The following is a 12,820-nucleotide window of genomic DNA, read 5'->3' as shown; positions in this document are numbered from 1 at the left end:
TGTGTGGGGACATCGGGTACACGGGGGGCCCACGGTATTTGTGACTGTGCATGGGGACATCAGGTACACGGGGACCCAGGATATGTGCGACAGTGTGTGGGGACATCAGGTACACAGGGGACACATTTTTTGTGTGACAGTGTGTGGGGACATCAGGTACACGGGGGACACATTATATGTGTGACAGTGTGTGGGGACATCGGGTACATGGGGGACCCAGGATATGTGCGACAGTGTGTTTGGACATCAGGTACACAGGGGACACATTTTTTGTGTGACAGTGTGTGGGGACATCAGGTACACGGAGGTCCCATTATATGTGTGACAGTGAGTAGGGACATCGGGTACATGGGGGACCCACGGTATGTGTGACAGTGTGTGGGCTGTGGATTCTGATGCTCAGAAACGTTTGTCCCCAAAAATTCTGCAACGACGTTTACGTGTATCTTGTGTTACTACACCTTTAACGAAGCATTGATTTTAGTATAGAGTGGCTGTTATACTTTTCAAATGTTAATTCCTATCCATAAAATACTACTCCACTTTGCTTGATGACATTTTGCCCGAACAGTTGTACATCCACATCTCGAAGTATTGTTGTTTTGTCGATAGGGCAATCATGTCTAATTGGAAGAACTTTACTTTTTGTGAAGTGCTAAGGTCATCCATGATATTAAAGGGAAGGTTATGTATTATATTTTTATCACCCAAGCCTAAAATCTTATTGATTTAAGTCCGTGCCGATGCAGATTAAAATTTAAAGTGCTTGGAAATTTAAATTTTACAATTTTAGATCATGCCTATGGGTTGCTCTACGTTTGTCCATATATTTCACTAGCAAGGTCTTGAAACTATTTACTTTCTTGTTTCTTGATCCTGGTTTTTTTGTCATTACAATATGCCGTGATTTGTGATATTGTTATATGGTGGCCTTACATAGATGATTTTCTGAGAAGATGTATTTTGAAAACAAACACTAACACACAGCTAACTTGCTCTTCAGTAAGTAATATTCTGTGTGATTGTATGTGTCCGTGGGTGGTCAGGAAGTACTGCATACGTGCGGTTGTGTATTTGGTGACGTGTGATCAACGGCAGGCAAGAATATCTGATGTTTTTGATAAACCTAGACATTTCCATCTAGGAGGTTTATTCCCGCCAGTCGACCTTCCCGCTCACAGTAAACATACTAGTACATGGTGTTTAAAGGTCACATGCAACCAAAAAATCAAACATAACTAAAACACAATTTATCACTTATTCATGATATATAAAATGACATATGAAATAAAAAAAACCAAATAAACAGGTTTAAAAGCGTATAATCGCAATTCAAAAGTGCAACACTTTGTACTTGTATACTTTGTACTTCCATCGAAACGAAGCAGTCGCGATACCGAACCCAGTCGGAGCCTGTGGGTGTGCACTCAAATGTAGCGAAGCTTTTTCATAGGCCACTGGTTCATTTGCAGATCATAGTCCCCGTTTATCACAGTCAGCATGTTTTGTTTGTTATGTAACGAGCAGATTATTTACTTGTTTGTGTACACAACTAAGATTAGACAACTGCTTACGACTTCATACTCCGGTTAAGTATACTGTTGCAAGCTCCGCGAACCCATTCACCGCGCATGTGGTATGGACGCAGCGCAGCATAGATGTTGAAACCGCATTTCCCCCAACGCCGGGGGGAAATTAGTGAATCGATTGAACTCCGATTTCGCGGGCTTTTTTTCATCGCCAGTTCAACTTTATAGGTTGAATTAGCATTTTTGATGATTTGTTTCGGATCAAGCCGAAAGGTATTAGAATCAGCAAAGTTGCGTTTAACGTTGCATGTGACCTTTAATGCGAGTAAACTGTGTCACTGGTTATAGGTGTAGCAGTGGGAAATCTATTCCTTCTTGATGCAGTCTTATGTCTGCAGGTCAACACACATGCTGGTTTACGCACTAAATTTGTGCCTTTGCTTTAGATATTTGCAATCTATCTAAATCTGCTGAGTCTGGTAATATCAAAACTAAATAATGCAAAAAGACATTTATGTGATATTGTGGGGACGCTTCTTTAAGTTTTGAGTTATGAATATCTGGTTACACCGCTTGTCGTTAGATATATCACGCAACCGAGTCGATATAATGCTATTGCAAAGTGCTTACAGAGTTACCATAAGTGTAAAATATGCAACATGTTCACGTCCCAGGTGCTAGACTGAAACCTCGAGAGTCCAGGACTAACATTCACAGACCCATCTTAGCGTTACAAAGATTACAAACACTTGAGGACGCGATCTTAGGCTTTGGCTACAATCGCCATCCATTTGCTCAAAGCGATTGTAGGCTAAGACCATTTTAAGTGGCATTCTGCGATGCCGACCTTTGTACCAAACAGGCATACACAGAGGTGCACCAGGACGACTTGCCGGTGTAGTTTGAAGCAATTAACGCCAATTATAGATAGTGTATTACTGTTTTGACAGTATAGAGTCGTCTCACTCTAAATTTCAGTGAAATAGGCTCACCATTTACTGCTTTCACTAAGAGTGCAACATCTTGCCAGTCGTAAATATCTTTTACTGTAACCTTTTTAACACAGCCCCACCAGATTTAACCCCCACTGTCATTGCTTCATTAATCCTTTTCTAGAACTGGCAAAGGCATAATCTTGTACCAAGCCGACTTGCTAGAAAGGGCTGAAACCTGATTGTTGGCCTGATAGTATAGTATAGTATAGAATTATACTATAGAAAATTACCATTGATCCGGACCAGTCTTAGCAGCAAATATTGTTGTGGTTTTGGACAAAATGGCGTTGTGCAGATGGAGAAGGGCAGTTATATGGTGATTGTAAAGTTGACTGCATGGGGCTAAGGCTACTTGGTACTAAGATTTTAATGAAACTCGCGTCATTTCGCGATGTGATAACTTTGTTAACATAAAAGTCCGTTTTGTCAAGGAGTCCTTCAACTCAGCAGTACAACATAGTACTACACAGCTTCTAATCAGTATACTAGTGGTACACAGCCTCTAATCAGTCAAGTTGAACATGGTAACTGACAGTTACAATTCAGTTACGAGGGTTATCTCCCTTAGAACCCTGCTATCATGCTCAACATGCGCTTCCTGTCGAACAGCTTGACCAGACCATAATATGCCAATGTGAGTGATGTAAGCGAGAAAGTGTCTCGGGTGTTCTGTTGTCTTTAATAGTTTAACTAGCTGTCAGCCTTGTCCACAAGACATGTCGTGAACCATCGCCACCGTGCGTCCGGATATGGTGCAGATAACAAAGGATCATAACTGGAGTAAAAATTGGATTTGAACCGAAACCAGGCAGAGTCTCGAGCTACATAGGTTGGATAGGGATAAGAACAGGGTTGTAAGGACCGGTTAGATCCTGAGTGGGAGGAAGTTGCTAGAACTGTGGTTGTTTTCATCCAGTAACCATAAGTGTATGGATATTTATATGTTAAGATGTTTAATGTTAAATATACTCAACAACTGTACAAAGGACTTTTCGAAACACATGCAAACCTTACAGAGTAACATACGCCACTACAACGAGGCCTCAACACTCGATAACCAAGGAAGCAGTACATTGGGTTCATTTCTTCTAACATTCAATTGTGACTTTCTACACAATCAGAAATTGATCTGCCCACACGCCCTTCACAACAAAGCATATGGTTGTATCGTATTTATGCAAGCAGAAATCCACAAGACGCATGTTAAAGACAAGTTGTTGTCTTTACAATGCAGGAGAAGTGCCAGCCCTTTCGTGCAGCAAGCTGTGTCAATGACGGGGCCCATCATCACAATGGTAGAGTCAAAAGGCCAAGCAACATCGTCGACGACCGCCTACAGCCACAGGAAGTACGTACAGGAAGTTGTCATACAAAATGAGTTGTTTTATGTACATGAATGAGATTGATAGTCCTGGTCACGTGACACGCCTACAGGAGCTTTGCGATCACAAGGAACAGGAAGCAGAACAGCATGCTGGGAACACTCTTGACAGCCTGAAACAAAAGGTGAAATATACGTAACTGTTCCCTTTAATTTCCCATCTTACAGTATGTACTGGGGTTTTGATGTTGCATCTAGAGGCGGAAACTTAATAGGCAATGCGAATTACCCATATAGGAACAAAGGTATTAAGTCTGGTTTCGATGTCACCTGAGATTAATTAGGGAATGTTGCCAAAACACACCCTCACTTACTCATCTAATTACCCTCTTACTCACACACTTACTCATAAACACGAATTAGTAGAATGCTTGACTTTTGGGTCTGCAGGGCCCTTATTCTCGAAACGTTCGTAGCCCTAAGAATTCGTAACTTTCACCGTACCCAGTGTGTTAGGAATGGGCTTAAGAAGTTGGCAGGGCTACGAAGGTTCGAGAATAGCAGGCCTGGTTTTATTCCAATACCAATCAGGCACGTCGGGATATACAAACGTAACACTGCCAAAACCCTCGTCACTCACTACCTTCAGGACACACAGAGCAGGCGCGCCTTATAACATGACCATAGCCCTCAGAATGTCGCAACGTCAGTATTTCTATAACGCTGAAGTGGGATCATAATCGAACATGCGTGAACTATCAATCGTCACGATAATGTGTTTGTTTGCTGGCTTTTCACCTTTAGAAATATTCCAGCTATATAGCGTCGATCTGTAAATAATCGTGTCTGAACCAGACAATCCAGTGAGCAACAACATGATTATCGATCTGGCACGTGTCCACCAGATCAGCGAGTCTGACCACCCGATCGCGTCATTCGCATCTTACGACAAGCATTGGTTACTGAAGATCAATTCTAATCCGGATCGTCAGGGGTCATGACAAGGTATGCTTGACTATGGTGGTGTTCCTACCGAGGAAGGTGTAGTTGGTGGAGAAGCTGGAGAAGTCGCCGATGGAGACGCTGGTGATGACGCTTCGGAAGACTGTTGTGTACTTGATGGTTCGGTCGCACCAGACGCCGTTGGTCCATTCGACGTATTTTCGGTGGAAGATCGTGTAGATGACGGTGATGATGACGGTGACGATGATGGTGATGATGACCGAGGCGATGACCCGTCGGTCATGTCGGTCGTGCCCTCACTTGGGTCTGTGGTAGCAGCATGTGTGGTACCTATTGTGGAATGATGAACACGTGAAAGCGAGTTTCGTTCAGCGAACGTACGCTATGATGATGGACACATAAAATAGTCCATTGCCAGATGTTATCCTGACCAACGTAAATGTAAAATATACCGAACAGCAGCAAAAGAAACGCAGCTCTGACGTTTGGTCAAGTTTTTTTAACTACACGACATAAGCATAAACGCTTACTTTTCTAAGATTGCACTTATTCAGGACTTGCGTTTCTTTTGCTGTTCAGTATACATTCACTGGAAAATGTATAGGTAATGGATGTGAAAGACCATCATTTCTTCTTTCATTCGTGTAATATGTTCTCCTACAAGTAAATTGATATATCAGTAAGAACTGTTAGATGAAACCGGATTGCGACTGTATAGTACTGAATCTCAGGCCAGCACCCGTTCAACAATTTAAGTATTATGTCTTAACATGCGGAGAATTTTTCATTGTTTCTACAATGCAAAATATCTTCTATATTCCAATTTTGAACGCATGGGTGTGAAGTATCAACTGTCTGTGTTTATTGTGTCACTTACATGTCTGAAGTGTGACTTAGCCACATCTGAAATGAGTCACTGTGGATGTGCTTAAACTACAATTTACCCATATCTGAAATGCATGACTGTGGATGTTTTTAAACTGCAATTTACCCATATCTGAATGCTTGATGTTTTTAAACTGCAATTTACCCATATCTGAATGCTTGACTGTGGATGTTTTTAAACTGCAATTTACCCATATCTGAATGCTTGATGTTTTTAAACTGCAATTTACCCATATCTGAATGCTTGACTGTGGATGTTTTTAAACTGTAATTTACCCATATCTGAATGCTTGACTATGGCTGTGCTTAACTGCTATTTGCCCATATCTGAATGCTTGACTGTGGATGTTTTTAAACTGCTATTTATCCATAATCTGAATGCTTGACTGTGGATGTTTTTAAACTGTAATTTACCCATATCTGAATGCTTGACTATGGCTGTGCTTAAACTGCTATTTGCCCATATCTGAATGCTTGACTGTGGATGTTTTTAAACTGCTATTTATCCATAGTCTGAATGCTTGACTATGGCTGTGCTTAACTGCTATTTACCCATATCTGAATGCTTGACTGTGGATGTTTTCAAACTGCTATTTATCCATAATCTGAATGTTTGACTGTGGATGTGCTTAAACTGCAATTTACCCATATCCCAATACGTGACTATGGGTGTGTTTAACCAGTCATTTGCCAGTGTGTGTAATCTGAGACTTATAAATATGTGTAAAGTGTGATTTACACATGCGTGTAATGTATAACTTACCCTTGTGTTTAAACCCGTGTTTTGTGTTTAGTCTGCGTCTGGAGGAAACTTGACACAAAGCATGTGTCTGTCCTATTCTGCCCGACCACTGTACTCACCTACGATAGCAAAGACCAGCAAGACAAGGACAAGAGATGCGGAGAGGAACTTCATTGTGGCGGTTGTGTCCGGGGATCTATTGACAAGCAAAATGCCACGAATCAAACCATATTGCAACATGGGTGTGTTTGTACGTGTTTACATATGTACGCACACGTACGTAAACTATGGAATAATCTTATTTGGAGTTTCAGTTTCAGTGTCCTGGGAAGTATACAAACATGTAATCATCATCTTATAAAACGGGTACCCATTGACTTTGGAAAGTGAAAACAGAGGTATATTTCGTAGGAAGTCATTTCCCTAGGGCGACTCACTATGTGATTTAGAAGGGATCAGGATAGTAGCCCAAGAAGTCAAAATGACACTGACACTGGCAGATAGGAAGTACCAAGTGGGTGTTCGGCAGACTAATATGTTTCTGTATTGGTCTGTTGTTAGGGGAAGGTATTTAATCCTAATCGGAACGATGTCATATGTAATGGAGAATACTTTGTACAGTCATCTAATGAGACGCGATCACATGACGGATCACAAGACTGCTAGATAGTACATGTGATAACAGTATCACCAGATACAACCGGATATCAAACATTGTAGACCTGGTGATTACTACACCGACTATGTAAAGACATCAGATATCCAGCGACATGGACTTACAGTTACTGCGATTATAGCAAACCGTTTATAACGAACTGACGGATGTGTCGAACCTAGTTCTCGGTTCCTGTGTGTTTTAGTCGAAATGTGTATATCGAACTACAGTCATGACGAACTACAGTTAGCCGTGCCACTGAGTTCGGTGTAACTATAGTTTATTTACATAACGCGACATGTATGTCCAACATTAACAACACATCACTGCCTGAGTTAAGGTAATACGCCGTCGATGGTAACAGTTGAACTGTCTCACTCGAATGGTCAAAGCTGGAGCAGATAGCATGAACCTCATTGTATTGTCATATTTGATGATATAAGGTATTAAAACTTCATGCATGAAAGTAAAAATTTCAACTGTCAAACTTCCACTACGATTGCCAAAGCTTCATCACAATCATGAACGACCTTCAAAATATATGTTTTATCTAAAAGGTTTCGAAATATCAATTAAAGATTTATTCTCGAAAGTCAAATTTTCAGACACTGTGCTCACACTTTCATGTATGACAGTCAAACTGCCATGCACAATGATTATTGTCAAAGCAAAATGGAGTTACTCCCCTACCTTCTGCGACTGTCAACTGGGCACAGCTGAGGTGTAAAAGGATGATATGATGAAAGTATACCACTTTTATATCTGCTCGTTGATAAGATAGGCGTTGTGATTAACCCTGATATGGAGTCCCCTTCATGACACTCATAGGCGAGGACAAGTCTAGATAGGCTTTACATAGCATGTCGCAATGTGAAAACTTTGAACTACTCAAGCAGACAATCACGAGTTGGGTCATCCTGATATAGAGCCTCATCAGTATGACGGGGTGATTCCAACAGCAGTGGCCATTTGTCACAGAGGCGACAACATGGTTTACAATCAACAGGCGTAGACTAGCCATAATCCTCTATTCATCACATCAGGGTGAGTGAGTGAGTGAGTATGGTTTTACGCCACTCATAGCAGTGGTGAAATCACGCAGAGGATTGTAGCTATGGCAACAACTGAAATAGTCTTAATTATTCCGGCACTTCCGGTTTCCTCTGGTCTGTTGGGATTTGGTGAGTGAATGAGTGAGTTTGGTATTTGTGCCACATTTAGCAATATTCCAACAATATCTATGAGGGGAATCGAACCCTGGTCTTCGGTATGATGGTCGATCGCTTTAACCACTATAGGCTCCCCTAACGCCCCTCGTCAATTCAGAAAAAGTGCAAGTTGAAACGAAATACCAGATTATTTGACACGGATATAACAGATGTATTTGGCACGGATATAACAGATATATTTGACACGGATATAACAGATGTAGTTTGGATCTTGACAACGTTTCGACGCCTGCTCCTAGTTCAACAAGTTTGAGAGTGCGTCAATTGTCGAAATGATGTGGCCCCAGAGTATGGTTGTGTTATCAGTGTAAGTCTTAATTGATTTGTTCTTTTTGACATTTGTATATATTGAATTATTTATAATGATTAAGGTAAGGAGGTAAGGATAATGTATTCAAAATAATTTTTTTCAGACAACTCTGCAAATAAGCATTTTTTTCTTAAATTTTAATTTATTTATTTATTTATTTACTATTTTTTTATTGTTGTATATATATTTATTTTTTTTGCATGTTAGAGGCTGACGAGAACGACACTCGCATTCGTATTAAACTCAGTCATATCAAGGGTGTCAAAATCTTCCCTTTCATTCCTTTAGTTAGGCATGTCTGTTTCCGGATGTTGAGAAGTCCCAAAAAGACGATTTGAACATGTTCGTTTTAGAAGCTTACACATTATAACTGTTAAATTTCAACGTTAAACCAGTACTTACCATAACATTGACATGTTTTTTTTGTTGTTAAGAACATTGCAAAATATGCCACGAGTTTAATGGCATAGTGGATACTATGTTATATGCCTGTGCTGTCTGGGATAACGACATTCTATTAATGTCCAAGATAACATGTTGTTCCAGTTTGACCCGATAATGCCAAAAAAGTTTTATCTTCATGTCTGAGTCAGTTTCACACGCCTACGTCTCCCTTATTCTGTATTCCGGATTTTGTCAATATAAAAGTCAGGTAGATCACCTTGATGTTTGCAAATGTTGGGGATACCCAGCTCTTCTGCTATTAAAGGCCAGATTCTTAATGTATTCTGTAGAAATACTGTACTCTTAAAGTATGAACTTTATAGCCTTACAAAATTCTGGGACTGAAACAAATAAAAATGGTTAAAGTTAAACAAATGTGCTTGTGTCCGTTTCACATGCCCCTCTACAGCTTTTCACTAACTTTGTGACTTTGTGACTGTTTCACCTTTCAAGCGAATACAAGTCTTCATTACTGAACCCTTTGAATTAATTGATGTCATTTTTCTTGTTGATATGTCGTTAAACGTTAGTGAAGGTTCATTCGTCATACCGACTTGACTGTATTTTTATACATTCTAAAAGACATTATGCATTTATTGTGATCTTGTTTATGTACTAATGATGAAATACGATTTCGACATATATCATCACGTTGACACTTATGTACAATTTACGTCAGAGAAGCTGGTGCAAACGTCACGAAACTATAATGACGTTGACTTAGTTGGCGGAGTAGATATCCTACTAATTCGTCATTCAGACCCTGAACCACATATACCCAATGCAGTCATGGATTTCAGAGACTAGATGCTAGTCTAATGAAATGCCAACTGTCTAAATACCAAGCATTTTCACACATACTTTAAGGGCGCAGTAATATAACACAGGACACAAATCTGACTAGCACATCCATCTGAAAATTTCAAAATCGGTCAGAGGGGTGGGCACTTATCCACACGTCTAATAGGTCAGGTGAGGTCAAGGTTCGGTGTGAGGTAAAAGTGTAAGTCGTGAGTCTTCAGAGAGCCCAGGTTATCGACTGAGGTCGTACATCAGTTGTCTCTATCCGTATACTTTGGTCGGTTAGAAGAGGTTTCGTCATATGTGCTTTCTATTTATAATCATGTTGTCATGATGTCATGATGTCATGCTGTCATGAGTGTACTAAAGGATCAGCATAAATGTTAGGTAACATTCAGCGATGTAAATACTAGGGGGAAATCACAAATATACTACAAACAAAAAGTATAGGAACACCCTAAAATTTGATAGTCATAAACACACGTAATAGTGATTAGGTCATTTATACTCTAAGGTAAATGCAACTTTTTGTGTGCTTAATGGGCACTTTAAACGACGTGTAAGAACATCCAATAAAGCATCCGGTTTAATATTTGTTGGGTTTGAGTGAAATGAACATTGTCATAAACAGCGACAAACAAGGTTGGTGAAACACACCAGCACTATCTTTGATTCAAACGCCCAAACACAATAGTCTGGTGCATGTGGAAGACAGATTTCCTGCACAGCTTGTGGCACCTGGAAACTGGCAGATGTAACCCGGTTCCGAAGCACTTGCCCTGCATGTTTTACTGGGTGTTTCAGAGCAAGGTCTGTTTCGTACTCTACCAGTGGCCTGGAACCTGTCTGTTTACGAGAGAGACACCTGAGGACGGCGAGCAACACTTCATATTGATTCTCCATCTTGTAGCCATGCAATGGCCCTGCTTCTGCCATAGGTGTTTAACGGTATGCGATGTGGCATGGTGAACACGTTGTGAGGATTCAATGCTGCCTGTACCCTACTTTTAAAGAAACGTTGCCACAAGTTGCATGGAAAGTTTGTCATCCATATTCACTAGTCTGTTGTGTTTGGAAGTTTGAATGAGACATGGTTCTGGTGTGTTTCAGTACCCTTGTTTTTCGCCGTTTTTGACAGTGTTTCATTTCACTCAAGCTAAAAGATATTGAATCATTTGCTTCACCGCAAGTTCCAACATATCGTTTTAAGTGCCTATTAAACACACACAATGTTGCATTTGCATTTGAGTATAATAACCTCACCACTTTTAAGTTTGTATATGACTATCAAAACTTATGGTGTTCCCATATTTTTGCTTGTAGTATATATGTGTGTTTGCTTGGTTTGTTGGCTGGTTGTGTCAAGACACACTCCCAGTATTACGAGTATCGTCCTCATCAGCTGATGTCGGTCTGTTATTCAGTAATCCAGTAACTGACATCATGAGATACACTGACAGAGCGTGTGTTTATGAAACTCAATTAAATACTTATGATACCAGGTGTTAGCGAATGGGTGTGCCTGTCCTACTCCACCTGTCTCGTCTCGTCAGGCTGACTAATCTCAGTATATAATACACTGTATAGTTCTATCATTCAATTCTTTGACGGTTCACTTACATAAAAGGATACATTCTCGGGGATCAGGTGGTCAAAATACTCATTGTATATACGAATTAAGTGTACTTGTTAACACTGAAGCTATCTATGCACAGCTTACCAATTATACTTATGTGCTAAATACGATAAAGGTCATACGACAAAGCACGACAAAGATTAGTGCATTGCTCGCGATACAGTCAGAAACGACTCTTCTTTCAGCAAAGATTTCTTCTGAGTGTGGACAGAGTTCCTTTTAGTGAAAGACGATGTTTTGTATCTGTGTGGCTGATGCTCTTCATTTTTTGCCGAGTTGCATTGGTCACTGGTGTGTCCAAAGGCCGGGTGGGACAACTTAGGAATGGCCAGCGAGTCCTAACTTGACACACAGAAGGGAGCAAGCTACAAAGACATATTTTACATCATTGGAAAGATCTCGATAAGATCAAGCCCAAAAGTTCATGTGCCAGTTTGTTCACATTTTAATAAGCTCACATATAGGCTCTGAAAATGCATTATCCAGAACTTTCTGGCAGAATTTTTTTTGGCTGCAAAAGTTTTTTTCCTGCAGAAATTTCTGGCGGATTTTTTTTATTTCACTACCAGAATTATCCTAATTGAATAAATTGTTAACTATAATGTATGACACACGTGCGCGAGTGGTAGCTTCTTGTTTTTTCCATGTAATAAGCACTCAACATGATCAACTGATCTAATTTTTTGCCAGAATTAAATAATGTTGTTTTCCCCTGTAACCAACTTCAGGTTGGAGGGGAAATTGTTCCAAGAAGTAGATCACTGCACAAATCTTGACAGAGCATTTTTAACATCTAATCTAGGCGAGGTGAACTAGAAATGATACTGAGATATCTGTATACGTCATTTATCAACAACCTGTATTACATGAGTTTCACAGTGCGAAGTTACAGTCGCTTCATCTTAGATATGAGCCTTGTTGTCTCTGAGTGCCCAGTGTTTTCAGAGAGATGTGTACCAGCATGTACCTCATAACGTTCTGACTGTGGTGATATACTTAGATAGAATTGGTTCCCAATAGTCTATGCTCGTAGTACAAGGTGTAATGACTAGTGTCGGTGAGACACGATGATTTTGTTGACGGCATGTCATCGTACCCCACTATGGATCGTTGCTCTTGATATCAGCCACTGATTTGTGGTTCAGATTCAGTTACATACATGCATTCGTGGTATAACCAAGGGTGTTGCTGAGTTCGGCGTAGAGCAATATCCGCTCACTCTCTGACTACAGTGACAAACACTTGTGTTCCCTGATGCTCGTTATCAAAGTTGTCGATAACGCGGACAGATTTGGTGTTCCTAGTATCAC

At 40.3% G+C, this 12,820-nt stretch overlaps 1 protein-coding gene across 1 annotated transcript; it reads right to left on the bottom strand.

The window, feature by feature from the left end:
* Positions 1-3,460: 3,460 nt before the first annotated feature.
* LOC137283459 (testis-expressed protein 29-like) lies at positions 3,461-7,817 on the bottom strand. The gene is made up of 4 exons (XM_067814966.1): positions 7,781-7,817; positions 6,555-6,631; positions 4,879-5,138; positions 3,461-4,018 (listed from the first exon to the last, which is right to left on the bottom strand). Exons 2-4 carry the CDS (start codon positions 6,607-6,609, stop codon positions 3,953-3,955), a joined length of 381 nt encoding a protein of 126 aa, XP_067671067.1. The 5' UTR covers positions 6,610-6,631; positions 7,781-7,817; the 3' UTR covers positions 3,461-3,952.
* Positions 7,818-12,820: the final 5,003 nt, after the last annotated feature.

The sequence above is a fragment of the Haliotis asinina genome, chromosome 5 (genome assembly GCF_037392515.1).
Source record: "Haliotis asinina isolate JCU_RB_2024 chromosome 5, JCU_Hal_asi_v2, whole genome shotgun sequence".
NCBI classification, from domain to species: Eukaryota; Metazoa; Mollusca; class Gastropoda; order Lepetellida; family Haliotidae; genus Haliotis; species Haliotis asinina.
This window is presented reverse-complemented; position numbering and strand designations above follow the sequence as displayed.